This window comes from Helianthus annuus, chromosome 17 (assembly GCF_002127325.2).
Source record: "Helianthus annuus cultivar XRQ/B chromosome 17, HanXRQr2.0-SUNRISE, whole genome shotgun sequence".
In the NCBI taxonomy this organism is placed as follows: Eukaryota; Viridiplantae; Streptophyta; class Magnoliopsida; order Asterales; family Asteraceae; genus Helianthus; species Helianthus annuus.
Window position 1 is genome coordinate 93,672,315 of NC_035449.2, and position 12,915 is coordinate 93,685,229.

The 12,915-nt window shown below is 35.4% G+C and overlaps 2 protein-coding genes across 2 annotated transcripts; both read left to right on the forward strand.

Moving 5' to 3' along the window:
- Positions 1–3,479: 3,479 nt before the first annotated feature.
- LOC110924475 (ATP-dependent DNA helicase pif1-like) lies at positions 3,480–4,670 on the forward strand. The gene has a single exon (XM_022168478.1). The coding sequence runs from the start codon at positions 3,480–3,482 to the stop codon at positions 4,668–4,670; it is 1,191 nt and encodes a 396-aa protein (XP_022024170.1).
- A 2,865-nt stretch (positions 4,671–7,535) lies between these two features.
- On the forward strand, positions 7,536–9,430 carry LOC110922410 (dnaJ homolog subfamily B member 13). Its single transcript, XM_022166718.2, has 3 exons — positions 7,536–7,884; positions 8,266–8,723; positions 8,826–9,430. The coding sequence occupies exons 1-3, from the start codon at positions 7,720–7,722 to the stop codon at positions 9,262–9,264; spliced, it is 1,062 nt and encodes a 353-aa protein (XP_022022410.1). The 5' UTR covers positions 7,536–7,719; the 3' UTR covers positions 9,265–9,430.
- The last annotated feature ends 3,485 nt before the right edge of the window (positions 9,431–12,915 follow it).

Genomic DNA, 12,915 nt, shown 5'->3' on the forward strand with positions numbered 1-12,915 from the left:
TTTGATGCGTGATATGTAGACATAACGATTATTGTTTTGATCAGTGTAGTACAAACGTATGAACTAGGGTTTTGGAATGGCCATTGAAACGTAACCGTTGCTGTAAAAACGTAATTGTTTCAATGAATTGCATGATTACCTGCTGATTGATTTTTGATCGCTTGTAAGTCCGACCTTGTTTGGTGATATTACGTCCGAGTATGTAAAGTGGTATGCTACCCGAGTTTTAATAAGATTACCTAGCCCGACCTTTTAATGGTGATAGAGGGTCCGAGTTTGTTTCAAGTAGCCATGAGGTCCGAATTTGTATGAGTAGTGATGTGTCCAAAGATTAAAAGCTATGCTTGTCCGAACTTTATGAATATTGTAGGTTGTTCTGAGTTTTGTTTGATTATGTGTCCGAGTTCTTAATATATGTTAGATATGTCCGACTTTGTTTAAGTGTTAAGTGATCCGAGTTTTTGGACAAGGGATCACATGGTCCGAGTTTAATGTGCTTGCCCTGGTCCGACTTTTGTAAAGTATGTGGACCGAGTTTTGTGGTTCTCCTCCACACTCCGACTTTTAAACCCCCATGACCCTGTCCGAATTTTCTAAACCCTCCTCACATTGGCCCGAGTTTCATGGAGTGGGCTATGGTCCGAGTTTTGCTAGGGAGGGGCTGTCCGACCTTTTTATTTGAGCTTAGGTCCGAGGTTGTGAAGGACAACCTCCCTTGTCCGAATTTTATGCTTGGCTATATCTTGTCCGATGTTTAATGTAAGCATGTCTAGCATTATTCATTTAGCAAACACAGCATATGACAGTTTTATAAGTTGTTGACTGTACTATCGCATGCATTAGTGTGTAATTTGCAAACAGGTAAGCCGTTTTTAAGTTGCTAAGTTGTAAGCCCTAACTGTTTGTTAAATCAGTCAATTGACTACTATTGTTAAGTGCATATGTTAACAGTGCTAAGTAGTATCCATGATTAGGGTTTTTGTTCTGCGGAAACATGTTATCTTGTTAAGCATGCTGATCTTGTTAAACATGACGATCCTGTTAATTGTGTTACTGAATAACCTTGTTCGTATTAACCTAGAACTCTATCGTATGTGTTACATGAAGTAGACTGTGAAACGCTTTGTGATATAGATTACCTGCGCATTAATACGAATATGAACTGATTTATTACACGTGCACACAATAGGACTTGACTGATTACTTGTGAGTGCATAACATAGCATACCGAGCAAACCAAGGTGAGTTCACACCCTTACTAAGGCATGGGATTCCCAAGGGCTTGGGAATGGGATTGAAGGAATAAGATTGAATAGATTCGTGCTGACACTAATACTAGACTACCATACCACTGTCCTCGGATGTGCAGGACACATACTTATGCTATTCACTGTCCTCGGTTGTGCAGGACACATACTTACAATCTACGTAGACTTATACTTACTACTATCCTCGGTTGTGAAGGATACTTATACATACTACTATCCTCGGTTGTGAAGGATACTTATACTAAATTACTATCCTCGGATGTGAAGGATACTTATACTTATTACTATCCTCGGTCGTGAAGGATACTTATGGTTACGAATAGTCTAGTGGTTATACAACATGGGAAGCCCCCACCAATAGAACGTACTATCGGCCCAGTAGAGCCACCTGTTACAAACGAACTTATTATTACGCATTTACTTTCTGTGAACTCGCTCAACTAGTTGTTGATCCTCTGTTACATGCCTTGCAGGTCGTTAGGTATATGGAGCTTGCACAGGGAGGAGCAGGTCGTTGTGGGCTTGGATCGTGATTGTTTCTTTAAAACACTTATGACATTACATTATTAATTATGTTGGGTTTACTTACATGCTTCCGCTACTAAAACAAATGTTTGGTTTTGAACATCAATCATGTCTTGTTGAATTATATTATCTACTTTTATTATTAAATGCTATGTTCGATATGATTGATGGCTTGATCCTGGTCAGTCACGCTCCCAAGCGGTGATACTCCGCAGGTGGATTTTGGGGGTGTGACAACTAGAACATTGATGATCCTCAAAGAAATCTTTTGTAAGATAGGTAAGAAAGATTATTTGATAATTTATCTCTTCCTGAGTATAACCTTTAACAATCAATCATGTTTCTTAGTGTCTTAACGTTTATATTAGGATTTGGTTTGGTTATGAACACTCTTAGGTAATTCAATCAAATCCAAACGTTATTTGAACACATAAAATCAGTTTTACTAGAAAATAGTTTTATTCCATTTAGAAGATTGATTAACGCTAATGGCTTAATTAGAAGAGATAGAATCAGTAAACTTTTCCAAATCGATTTCAACTTCAGTTAGGGAGGTTATGTAATCATCAAATTTAGTAGGTTTTTAAACCTAGATGACCCCTTGAGTTGATTATTGGGTTTATTAGAAGTTTCAGTTTTATGGATGATATAACCACACCAGATCAGTTGGTTATTTGAACGTTTGGTTTAACATTGTGCAAGAACTGTTGGTTGACGACCGCATTATCACTTGCATGCCCAATTATATTGAAGAATGCTACAAGGAAATTTAGGCGGAAGTTTATCCCGAAGCTATCCATCTCAGGAAAGATGTCATCGAAGTAGAGCTTCACACTTAGTCTGCCAATCCAGTAAAACCCTTCGAGTTGTGCTCTCCACTCAGCCAATACGTGGTCTTTAGTTATTGACCTTTTTTCCCCCTGCACGGGCACCATTCTATTCGGAATACCCGTTAAAGAGTTTATCAATTCTTCATTGATATGTACAGTATGGTTGCCAACATTTAGGTTGTTTGTCCTTTCATTGTAATTTTCAACAAACCACTACCCAAGCATTGTCGGTACGTTGTCTATTTTCAACTTTAGTGCAACACCAAACCCCATTTTTTCTACTGCCTGTCTTTGATTTTGGTTTAGATTTATAAACCAACCAGTCAATTGCTACCATGTTGTCGTCTAATACCTTATCTAGGCCTAAACACGTGTGGGAAAGTACATGGAAATACCTCTCTGATGACATTTTACATAGATGTGAGAAGGAAACAGGAATTGAAGGTATGAAATTTTAAACTTCAAATTATTTTATATGCATTTTATCTTATTTATAACTTTACATTAATGTAAAGACAATTTTCTTAAACTGATTTCAATATTTATACTAAGCGAACTAATATAGTCATATTTTCATTAATATATTAGGCTTATCTCTTCCTGATAACCAACTAAAGAATCTAACGTTGTTGGAAATTGAGGATTACTTACTTCGGAATAACTCTACCCTACGTAGGTTTCCTTCTATGCCTTATCCTAATATTCATTCCACATCCGTAGCAAACAATCATTTAATAATAGATGAACTATCATATGATATAAGTGTTGTTGGCGCGGAATTTAATAATCATCTAACTACTTTAACAAGTGAACAACGGTAGTGTTTGATGAGATAACACATGTCGTTAATGAAAACATGGGAGGCTTATTCTTTGTTTATAGTTATGGAGGTACTGGTAAAACATTTTTGTGGAAGACATTGTCTGCAGCCATCAGATCTAAAGGAGAAATTGTATTAAACGTTCCATCAAGTGGAATTGCATCTCTATTATTATCTGGTAGTAGGACGTCACATTCTAGGTTTCATATTCCTTTAAATCTTACGGAAGAATCAATCTGTCACATTAAACCATATGGTGAAGTTGCTAATTTACTAAAAGAAACAAAGTTGATAATTTGGGACGAAGCTCTAATGATTCACAAACATGCGTTTGAGGCACTAGACCGGACTATGAAAGATATCTTCAAATCGGATGATTCACTGAATTCAGAAATGCCATTTGGAGGAAAAGTTATGGTTTTGGGTGGTGATTCTAGACAAATCCTTCCGGTTGTTGCCAATGGTAGTAGACGCGAAATTGTAAATGCTTTCATCATTTTGTCCTATATTTGGGGGGCATGCAAAGTCCTTAGGCTAACGAAAAACATGAGGTTAACTATAGGGAATAACACATCTGAAACAGAACAGACCAAATCTTTTGCAAAGTGGCTTCTAGATTTGGGTGAGGGAAACATTGGTGATAGCGAGGACTGTGAGGTAACCATAGATATTCCTGAAGACCTACTAATTAAGAACTCGGTGGATCCTTTGTCGAGTTTTATCGACTTTGTATACCCTTCCCTGCTTCAACTTTATAAAAATCAAGATTATTTTGCAGAAAGAGACATACTTGCACCTACAAATGAAGTCGTGCATGAAATTAATGAAAAATTGCTTGCATTGTTTCCGGGAGAAGAAGTTGAGTATTTGAGGTCTGATAGTATATGTCATACTGACCAGGCTAAGAATATGTCACACACAAATTTATACACACCTGACATTCTTAATGGTCTTAAAATAGCAGGATTGCCTAATCATCGATTAATACTTAAAGTGGGTGTCCCAGTAATGTTGTTGCGTAACATTGATCAACAAAATGGTTTATGCAACGATACTAGATTACGGATTACTAAACTTGCAAAACGTGTTATTGAAGCTGAAATTATATCCAGAGGAAAAATCGGTACGAAAACATATATTCCACGAATCACTTTAATACCATCTTACAAAAAAATCCAATCAAGTTTCAACGACGTCAATTTCCGTTATCAGTATGTTCCGCAATGACAATAAAAAAAAGGCAAGGACAATCTCTATTGAGTGTTGGATTGTATTTGAAATATCCCGTTTTCACACATGGCCAACTTTATGTCGCATTGTCAAGAGTAAAAAGCAGAGATGGTATGAAAAAACTTACATTAGATGAGGATGGTGTTACAAGTAAGACAACAAATGTGGTGTACAAGGAGATTTTTAGTGAAATTTGAATTTTATTTTGTACTCTTAAACTATCCTATATATTTTTTACTATAGAATAAATTTTCTATCTTCTTTTTATTAAGGAAAAATTACAAGTTTTGTCATTTATCTTTATACCACTTTTCAGCCGGTGTCCTTTTTAACGAATGTTGACAGGCGGTATCCTTTACTAGGTATTTTGTTGCAGGTTTAGTCCTTTACACCCAACCCAGTTAAAAAAACCCTGTTAATTGTTGGGTGTAAAGGACTAAACCTGCAACAAAATACCTAGGTAAAGGACTAAACTTTCAACAAAATACCTAGTAAAGGACACCGCCTGTCAACAATTAACAGGGTTTTTTAACTGGGTTGGGTGTAAAGTACTAAACTTGCAACAAAATACCTAGTAAAAGACACCTAGGGGTGTTCAAAATCGGATATCCGAAAATTCGGATATCCGAATTTTGGATATCCGAAATTTTCGGATACCGGATTTCACTATCCGAATCCGTATCCGAAAATCCAACTTTTTATTTAATTTTTATTTTTTATTATTTTTTTCATATTCTGAAACGGATATTTTGGATAGTTTCGGATATCCGAATATAAGTTTTCGAATATTTTCGGATATTTTTCGGATATTTCGGATATTTTCGGACATTTTTCGGATATTTTTCGGATATTTTCGGATATTCGGATATCCGAAAATTATGAAAATTAAATTTTCGGATATTTTGGATATCCGAAATATCCGAAAATTTTGAAAATCACTATCCGAATCCGAAAAATTCGGATATCTGAATTTCGGATATCCGATTTTTCGGATATTTCGGATTCGGATATCGGATATTTCGGATCGGATTTTCGGATACGGATAGTTTTGAACACCCCTAAGGACACCGCCTGTCAACATTCGTTAAAAAGGACACCGCCTGAAAAGTCGTATAAAGATAAAGGACAAAACTTGTAATTTTTCCTTTTATTAATCCCAAACAAAATTAAACTACATTCATTTGTTACAAAATTAAACTACATTCATTTGTTACAAAATTAAACTGCATTCATTTGTTAAAGGCAAATTGGATTTAAATAATCCCAACTCACTGTTATTGGCCAATAATAATCCCAACTCATTTAATCACCAATAATAATCCGAACTATTCACTTTTGTTTTTAAAATACTCCCACGTTAAAAAACACTAACTAGGTTAAAAAATTGCTAATGTGGCAATACAGACAAATGCCAAAAAACATGCTTTCTTTGAAGGCGTTCTTAATCTCTGGTTTTCTTCTTCTAACACCCTCTTCTGTATTGCCACTCTTGCATTCTTCATCTCAGACACCCCACAGTTGCATTCACTTGCTAATACAGCATCCACCTCTTGTTTCCACACAAAGAATTTGCAATCAGATCGCTGAAATGAACAGGCAATTAAAAACAACCGGTTAAAGTTCGAGAAAGTGATAAAATCAAATTGCCAATCAGATTCAATAACTTACAGGCCATAGAGGGCATCCGTAAAACTCTTCACCTTGCCTTAAGCTTCAATTTCCAGCCACCCTACGAATTGGGGTTTTGTGAACGAATTGAAGGAGATGAAGAGTTTGAGATCATGTTTTCGTTTGGGGATCAACTGAATTTGCCCAATTTGTAGAATTAGGGTTTTGAATGAGAGTGCGATTGTGTGTGCAAATAAGGCTAATAATGATTATATACACAGGTAAGATATTAACCAGCCACGTCAGTCCACACATGTTAAGCCACATCAACAATTTTTTAACCTAGTTAGTGTTTTTTAACGTGAGAGTATTTTACAAACAAAAGTGAATAGTTCGGATTACTATTGGTGATTAAATTAATTGGGATTATTATTGGCCAATAACAGTGAGTTGGGATTATTTAAATCCAATTTACCTTTGTTAAACCATGTGTATACGTTGGTTTTAACCTAGTTGTTTTTGTAAGTCTACAAGACATGTTAAAAAGAAATAAAAATAATAATAAATATCATCACTCTAAATCAAAAACATATTTTCCAATTTGGGAATATGCCACATAATAGTAAGGAGTGTTCCAATTAGGTCACTGATAAAATTTATTGTTTCAATTAGACCATTCTACTTTATTTTGGTGTTCTAATGCTAGAGATTTTACCTGAATAGCAGGTCATAGTCTTACATGGCATTTATTTAACTTTTTCTTTTAAAAAAAAACATGATGACATGGAATAAAAAAAGAAATATAATAAATCAAAACAAAATCAAAACCCAAAAGGATCAAATATTACAAATCGTTGAAATTTTATCGTTAGTTCTTTATCTTCATTTATAACTTTTTAGATATTTAAAAAAAATCATATTTTTTAATTTTTTTCGCATTTTTTTTAACTTTTCTACAATTTAAAAAAAAAATTAAACCTATTTCGCATTTTTTTCTAATCCATTTGGCATTTATGTGCCATGTCAACAATTTTTTTAAATAAAAAACCTAAATAAATGTCATGTAGGATGGATGACCTTCTATTTAGGTAACATATCTAGGATTGAAACATCAAATGAAACTTGAATGACCTAATTGGAACAAAAAAAATTATGAATGACCTAATTAGAACACTGTTGAAACTTAGTTACTATTGTACAAAGTTAACCCAATTAATTTCACAATATTTTTTAAACGGAAACGTTGCTGGTCCTTTCCGGGCAATTCCAGAACATTCCACACCCTTCGCGGCATTCCAGACTAATCACCACCTTTCCTTCATCAATCAAATTCCACACACACACATATATAATCACACACTTGAATCTCTCTGAATTCAGTCTGCAGTTTGAAGTAATTCAAAAATTATTCATCAATCGTATAACAGAACAAGGAATCATGGGTGTTGATTATTACAAGATTTTACAGGTTGATAAGAATGCAAACGATGATGATTTGAAGAAAGCTTACAGAAAGCTCGCTATGAAATGGCATCCTGATAAGAACCCTAATAATAAGAAGGAAGCAGAAGCCAAATTTAAACAGATCTCTGAAGCCTATGATGTAAGTAATCTATCCTTTATTTATGTCAGTTTAATTGGGTTTTCATAATCTAGTTATATCCCTTAATTGTTGTTTTAGGAATTTGATTGCTAATTCTGATTATGAGATTAATTAGGAGAGCATATATATAATTCTACTGAGAATGAGCAAACGGTACCCGGTACCCGGTACGGTATCGGTACTGAATTTACCGAACCGGGTACATTTTCGGTACCGATTTTTTACATTTTCGGTATCGGTCGGATTCAGTATCGGTATTTACCGGTTTTTACCCTCCCTACCGTACCGGTACCCGGTAGATTTATAACATCCAGTTTAGTTACTGTGGATATGATTTTGAACTGTATTTGTTTTTGAATTTGAATTTATTATTATGTTCAGGTTCTCAGTGATCCGCAAAAGAGAGCGGTATATGATCAGTACGGTGAAGAAGGGCTGAAAGGGGGTGTGCCGCCACCGGATGCTGACGGAGCCACCTACTTCTCCACTGGTGGGGGTACGCCATTCACATTCAACCCGAGAAACGCAGACGACATTTTCGCGGAGTTCTTTGGGTTCAGGGGAATGGGAGGCGGTGCCGATGGTCCGGGCGTCAGAACAACCAGGTTCTCAAGCAATATGTTTGGTGATAATATGGGTGGATTTGATAATATCTTCAGCTCTTTTGGCGGTGGCGGTGGCGGACCGTTTGGAAGCGGTGGTGGATCGTTTGGCAGCAGTGGTGGGGTTACTCGGAAAGCCGCCCCAATCGAGAGAAGTCTACCGTGTACACTTGAAGAACTTTACAAGGGTACCACCAAGAAGATGAAGATCTCACGAGACATAGCCGACATTAGTGGGTAAGTTCGATCATCTTCCATCAAATTAATAGGTCAACCTGGGACTGATTTCTTTCAAAATCATGTTCTTAATTTCTTCCTTTTTTTTTTTTTGGATTACAGGAAGACGATGACAGTGGAGGAAATACTGAATATTAACATAAAACCAGGATGGAAAAAGGGAACAAAAATCACATTCCCAGAGAAAGGAAACGAGCAGCCAAATGTGATACCAGCGGATTTGGTGTTTGTTATAGACGAAAAACCTCACAGCACATTCACTCGCGACGGCAACGATCTTGTAGTCAAACGACAGATAACTTTGGCCGAAGCGTTGACAGGGTACACCGTCCATGTGACCACGCTTGATGGCCGGAATCTCACCATACCGATCAATAATGTGATTCATCCAGACTACGAAGAGATTGTACCTAAAGAAGGAATGCCGATTTCAAAAGACCCGACAAAGAAAGGGAACCTGCGAATCAAGTTTAACGTTAAGTTTCCTACGAGGTTGACACCGACTCAGAAAACCAGGATCAAAGAACTTCTAAACGGTTAAAATGGGCGTTGAAAGATGGTTCGATGTACTGGAACCTAAGTTGGGGATCTTTGAGTTGGAGTTATTGTTTGTAATTAGAAAATCTAAATAGGCATTAAAAGAATGTAAGAGAATAATGTTCTTTGCATGCATAGAGTGGGTTGGAATTTATTTGGTTGCTTGCATATTGATGGTCTCTTAATCACCTTCACAACCTTTCACAATTAGAACTCGGTAGGAATCATTATTCCATAACATAGAGAACCACTTGCAATTCATAACTTAGTAGTAATAAGGGGGTTTAGACGTTTTAGAATATGTTTGTGGAAATATTGAAAAAGTAACTGTTAGGAGAAATAACAGCTGCTCAACTATTCATCTATGCACGATGAATTCATAGGCTTTTGGAATCTTTATTGTTAATAACTTTTTCTTATATTCTAGAATAAATTGTCAAAATCGTCGTGGCGGAGGCAAAGAACATAGCTTATAAGAATATGTATGGCCGCCTGGAGACAAAGAAAGGGGAACATGTCATGTTCAGGATTACCAAAGCTAGGGAGCGTAGAAAGCAAGATCTAGGTATAATGAAATTTATAAAGGGAGAGGATGGGTATGTCCTAGTAAAAGAACCAGACATTAAGTTTAGATGGCTAACCTACTTTTCTAATCTTTTCAGTGGGGGGAAGGAAGTCCAACAAGAAAGCGACGACAACACTCAAGGACGACAACGAAATAACTGCTATTGTCGGAGTATTACAATGGGAGAAGTAAGGACAACACTCAAGAAGATGAGAAGGGCTAAGGCAGTTGGTCCCGACAACATACCGATAGAGGTGAGGAAGTGTTTGGGAGAGGATGGAGTTTGATGGCTAGCTACTTTGTTTAATCTTATTTTCAAATCTGGAAAAATCCCGGAGCAGTGGAGGGGTAGTGACGTAGTGCCCTTGTATAAGAATAAAGGAGATGCCCAGTGTTGTGGGAGCTACAGAGGGATTAAGCTACTAAGCCACACCATGAAACTATGGGAGCGGGTAATGGAGACTAGGATTAGAAGAGAAACTCAGGTTACAGTAAACCAGTTTGGTTTCATGCTAGGGTGCTCAACTACGGAAGCGATTCATATTCTACGGAGATTAATGGAAAGTACAGGGAGAAAAAGCGAGATCTATATATGGTATTCATTGACCTTGAAAAGGCATATGACAGTGTGCCACGTAGACTGATTTGGGAAAGCTTGGATGGTAAGGGAGTTCCTTTGAAGTATATAGACTTTATTAGGGATACGTATGATAGGACTGTGACTAGCGTTCGTGCGCCTGTAGGAAATATATAGTATTTCCCCGTGGAAGTCGGACTCCACCAGGGGTCCGCGTTGAGTCCGTTTCTTTTTGCGGTTGTCTTGGATGAGCTGTCTAAGTCTATTCAAGAGACAGTTCCGTGGTGCATGATTTTTGCGGACGATATAGTGCTAGTTGCTGAAACTAGACAAACCCTAAATGCGAGGCTAGGGGAATGGAGAGCAGCCATAGAAGGCAATGGTTTAAGGATTAGTCGGTCTTAAATTTGTATTTAAGAGAGTTTACGGTAAAAAAGGTGGAGATCGATCTCCATGCTTTTATGTATTTCATCATTTTTATGAATTATATCATAAAATCAAGAATTAAATTCTCTTTGAATGGAGTATAGAATTGTTATATTTAAAAATGTTCTTTCTACCTATTGATGCAATTTGTGTTAAATGATGAGTTTAAACTAATTACAATAGTATGCCTTCCATTATAACGATGCGTCTAAAAACACTTACAATTTAATAAAAGTATATGCCCGACCTAGAATAGTTATTTAATTCTAGTGAAAACACCAATAATACAATTATTAAGTATATATCAAACGGGAACTTTTGATTCCTAATTTACCATAATTTCAATCACTGAACTCCAAATTATATATATCTACTCATAATAAAAACAAACGTTTATGTTTATCTAAATTTTTGTTTAGAATTATTTATAGAAAAACAATAATTTATTCTTTTCTAATTTTTTGCTTACTATTATTATTTACTATGATCATAATAAAAACAAAAGTTTATATTCTTATCTAATTTTTTGTTTAAATTAAAAACAAAATTTCTTCTTCTTCTTAGGTTTAAACCAATTATAACAGTACGCCTTCCATTATAACGATGCGTCTAAAAACACTTACAATGACCTACAATAATTATTTAATTTCAGTGAAAAAAAAACAATAATACAATTATTAAGTACATATCAAACGGGAACCTTTGATTCCTAATTTACCATAATTTCAATCACCGTACTCCAAAGTATATATATCTACTCTAAAAACAAACGTTTATGCTTATTTAAATTTTTGTTTAGAATTATTTATAGAAAAACAAACATTTATTCTTATCTAATTTTTTGCTTACAACTGTTTTTTACTATGATCATATAAAAACAAAAGTTTATATTCTTATCTAATTTTTTGTTTAAAATAAAAACAAATAGCCTTTTTCACTTAAATTCATGTTCTTAATTTATTTGCCAAGACATGATAAGTTGTATATAAATCGTGGTTTTCAGATAACCTAGTTCTCAAATTCCTTTCAAATCATTGTGTGGTAGTTTGGCGTTATTGTTCATGGACTGTGTGCCTTGCCTTCTATCTGATTACCAGTTAAATATTCTATATGATTCTCATGTAAAAATACAGGATAAATATATACATAACTATATTTAGCATATTTATAACATGTTAATATTTTTATTTCAATCAAAATAAGGAGGGGAAACTAACTATGAAGAGGTGGGTTCTGTGCTAAGGCCATCTGGATTTGCTAGATGAAGAAGGATTTTGTTTCTTCAAACGAAGATTTCTAAGTGCATAACCAAGATAAACCAAAATAAAAAGATTCCTTGAAGACTGAACTAAAATCACTAGAAAAACAAAATGTTTTTAGACCTGTAGTCCGAACATCCGAAAATGTTAAACCTGCAGGTTACAAGTTGGTGTTTGCAATGAAAAGAATGACAATGTAAGATACAAAGCACGACTGAGAGCATAAGGGCTCTCTCTCACAAATCACATATGAGGAAATGTATTCACCAGTAGTGGATTTCAATGTACATTGATGTTTGTCCAAAACAAGAGCTTCGGCAATCTATGTACAAAGATTCAATGTACTCAACCGATTAGCTTATGTGTCTATGGACCACGTTTATATGGTGAAGCGAGAGAATAGTTTGTCGGTAGCGTATACACACACGCCTGCAAAGATAAGAGGTAGAGAGGGGGAGACGTGCTTTTGAGACAAAAGATGTCTATGAGGGCTGTGATTCGAGATGCTCTTATTATATTTGTTATACTAGTTTAAGAACCCGCGAGGTTCGCGGGTGGACTAAAACACAAATGAATAAGTTTAATTTATTGAACTAATCGTTTGAATTAAATGACCGTTCAAGTAATAATAAATTAGTAAACTACAATGAGACAAATAATTTAATCTCTCGAGATACATGATGATGCAAATTTGTGTAATATTGTGTTTATGGAAGATAATGGATAGCGAATTATAAGTCAACGTACTATTTATTTATGTAGAATTTTAGGTTAATATTTAAGTGTGTGTATGAGTATACATGTTTTGTATTACGTTAACAAAATTCA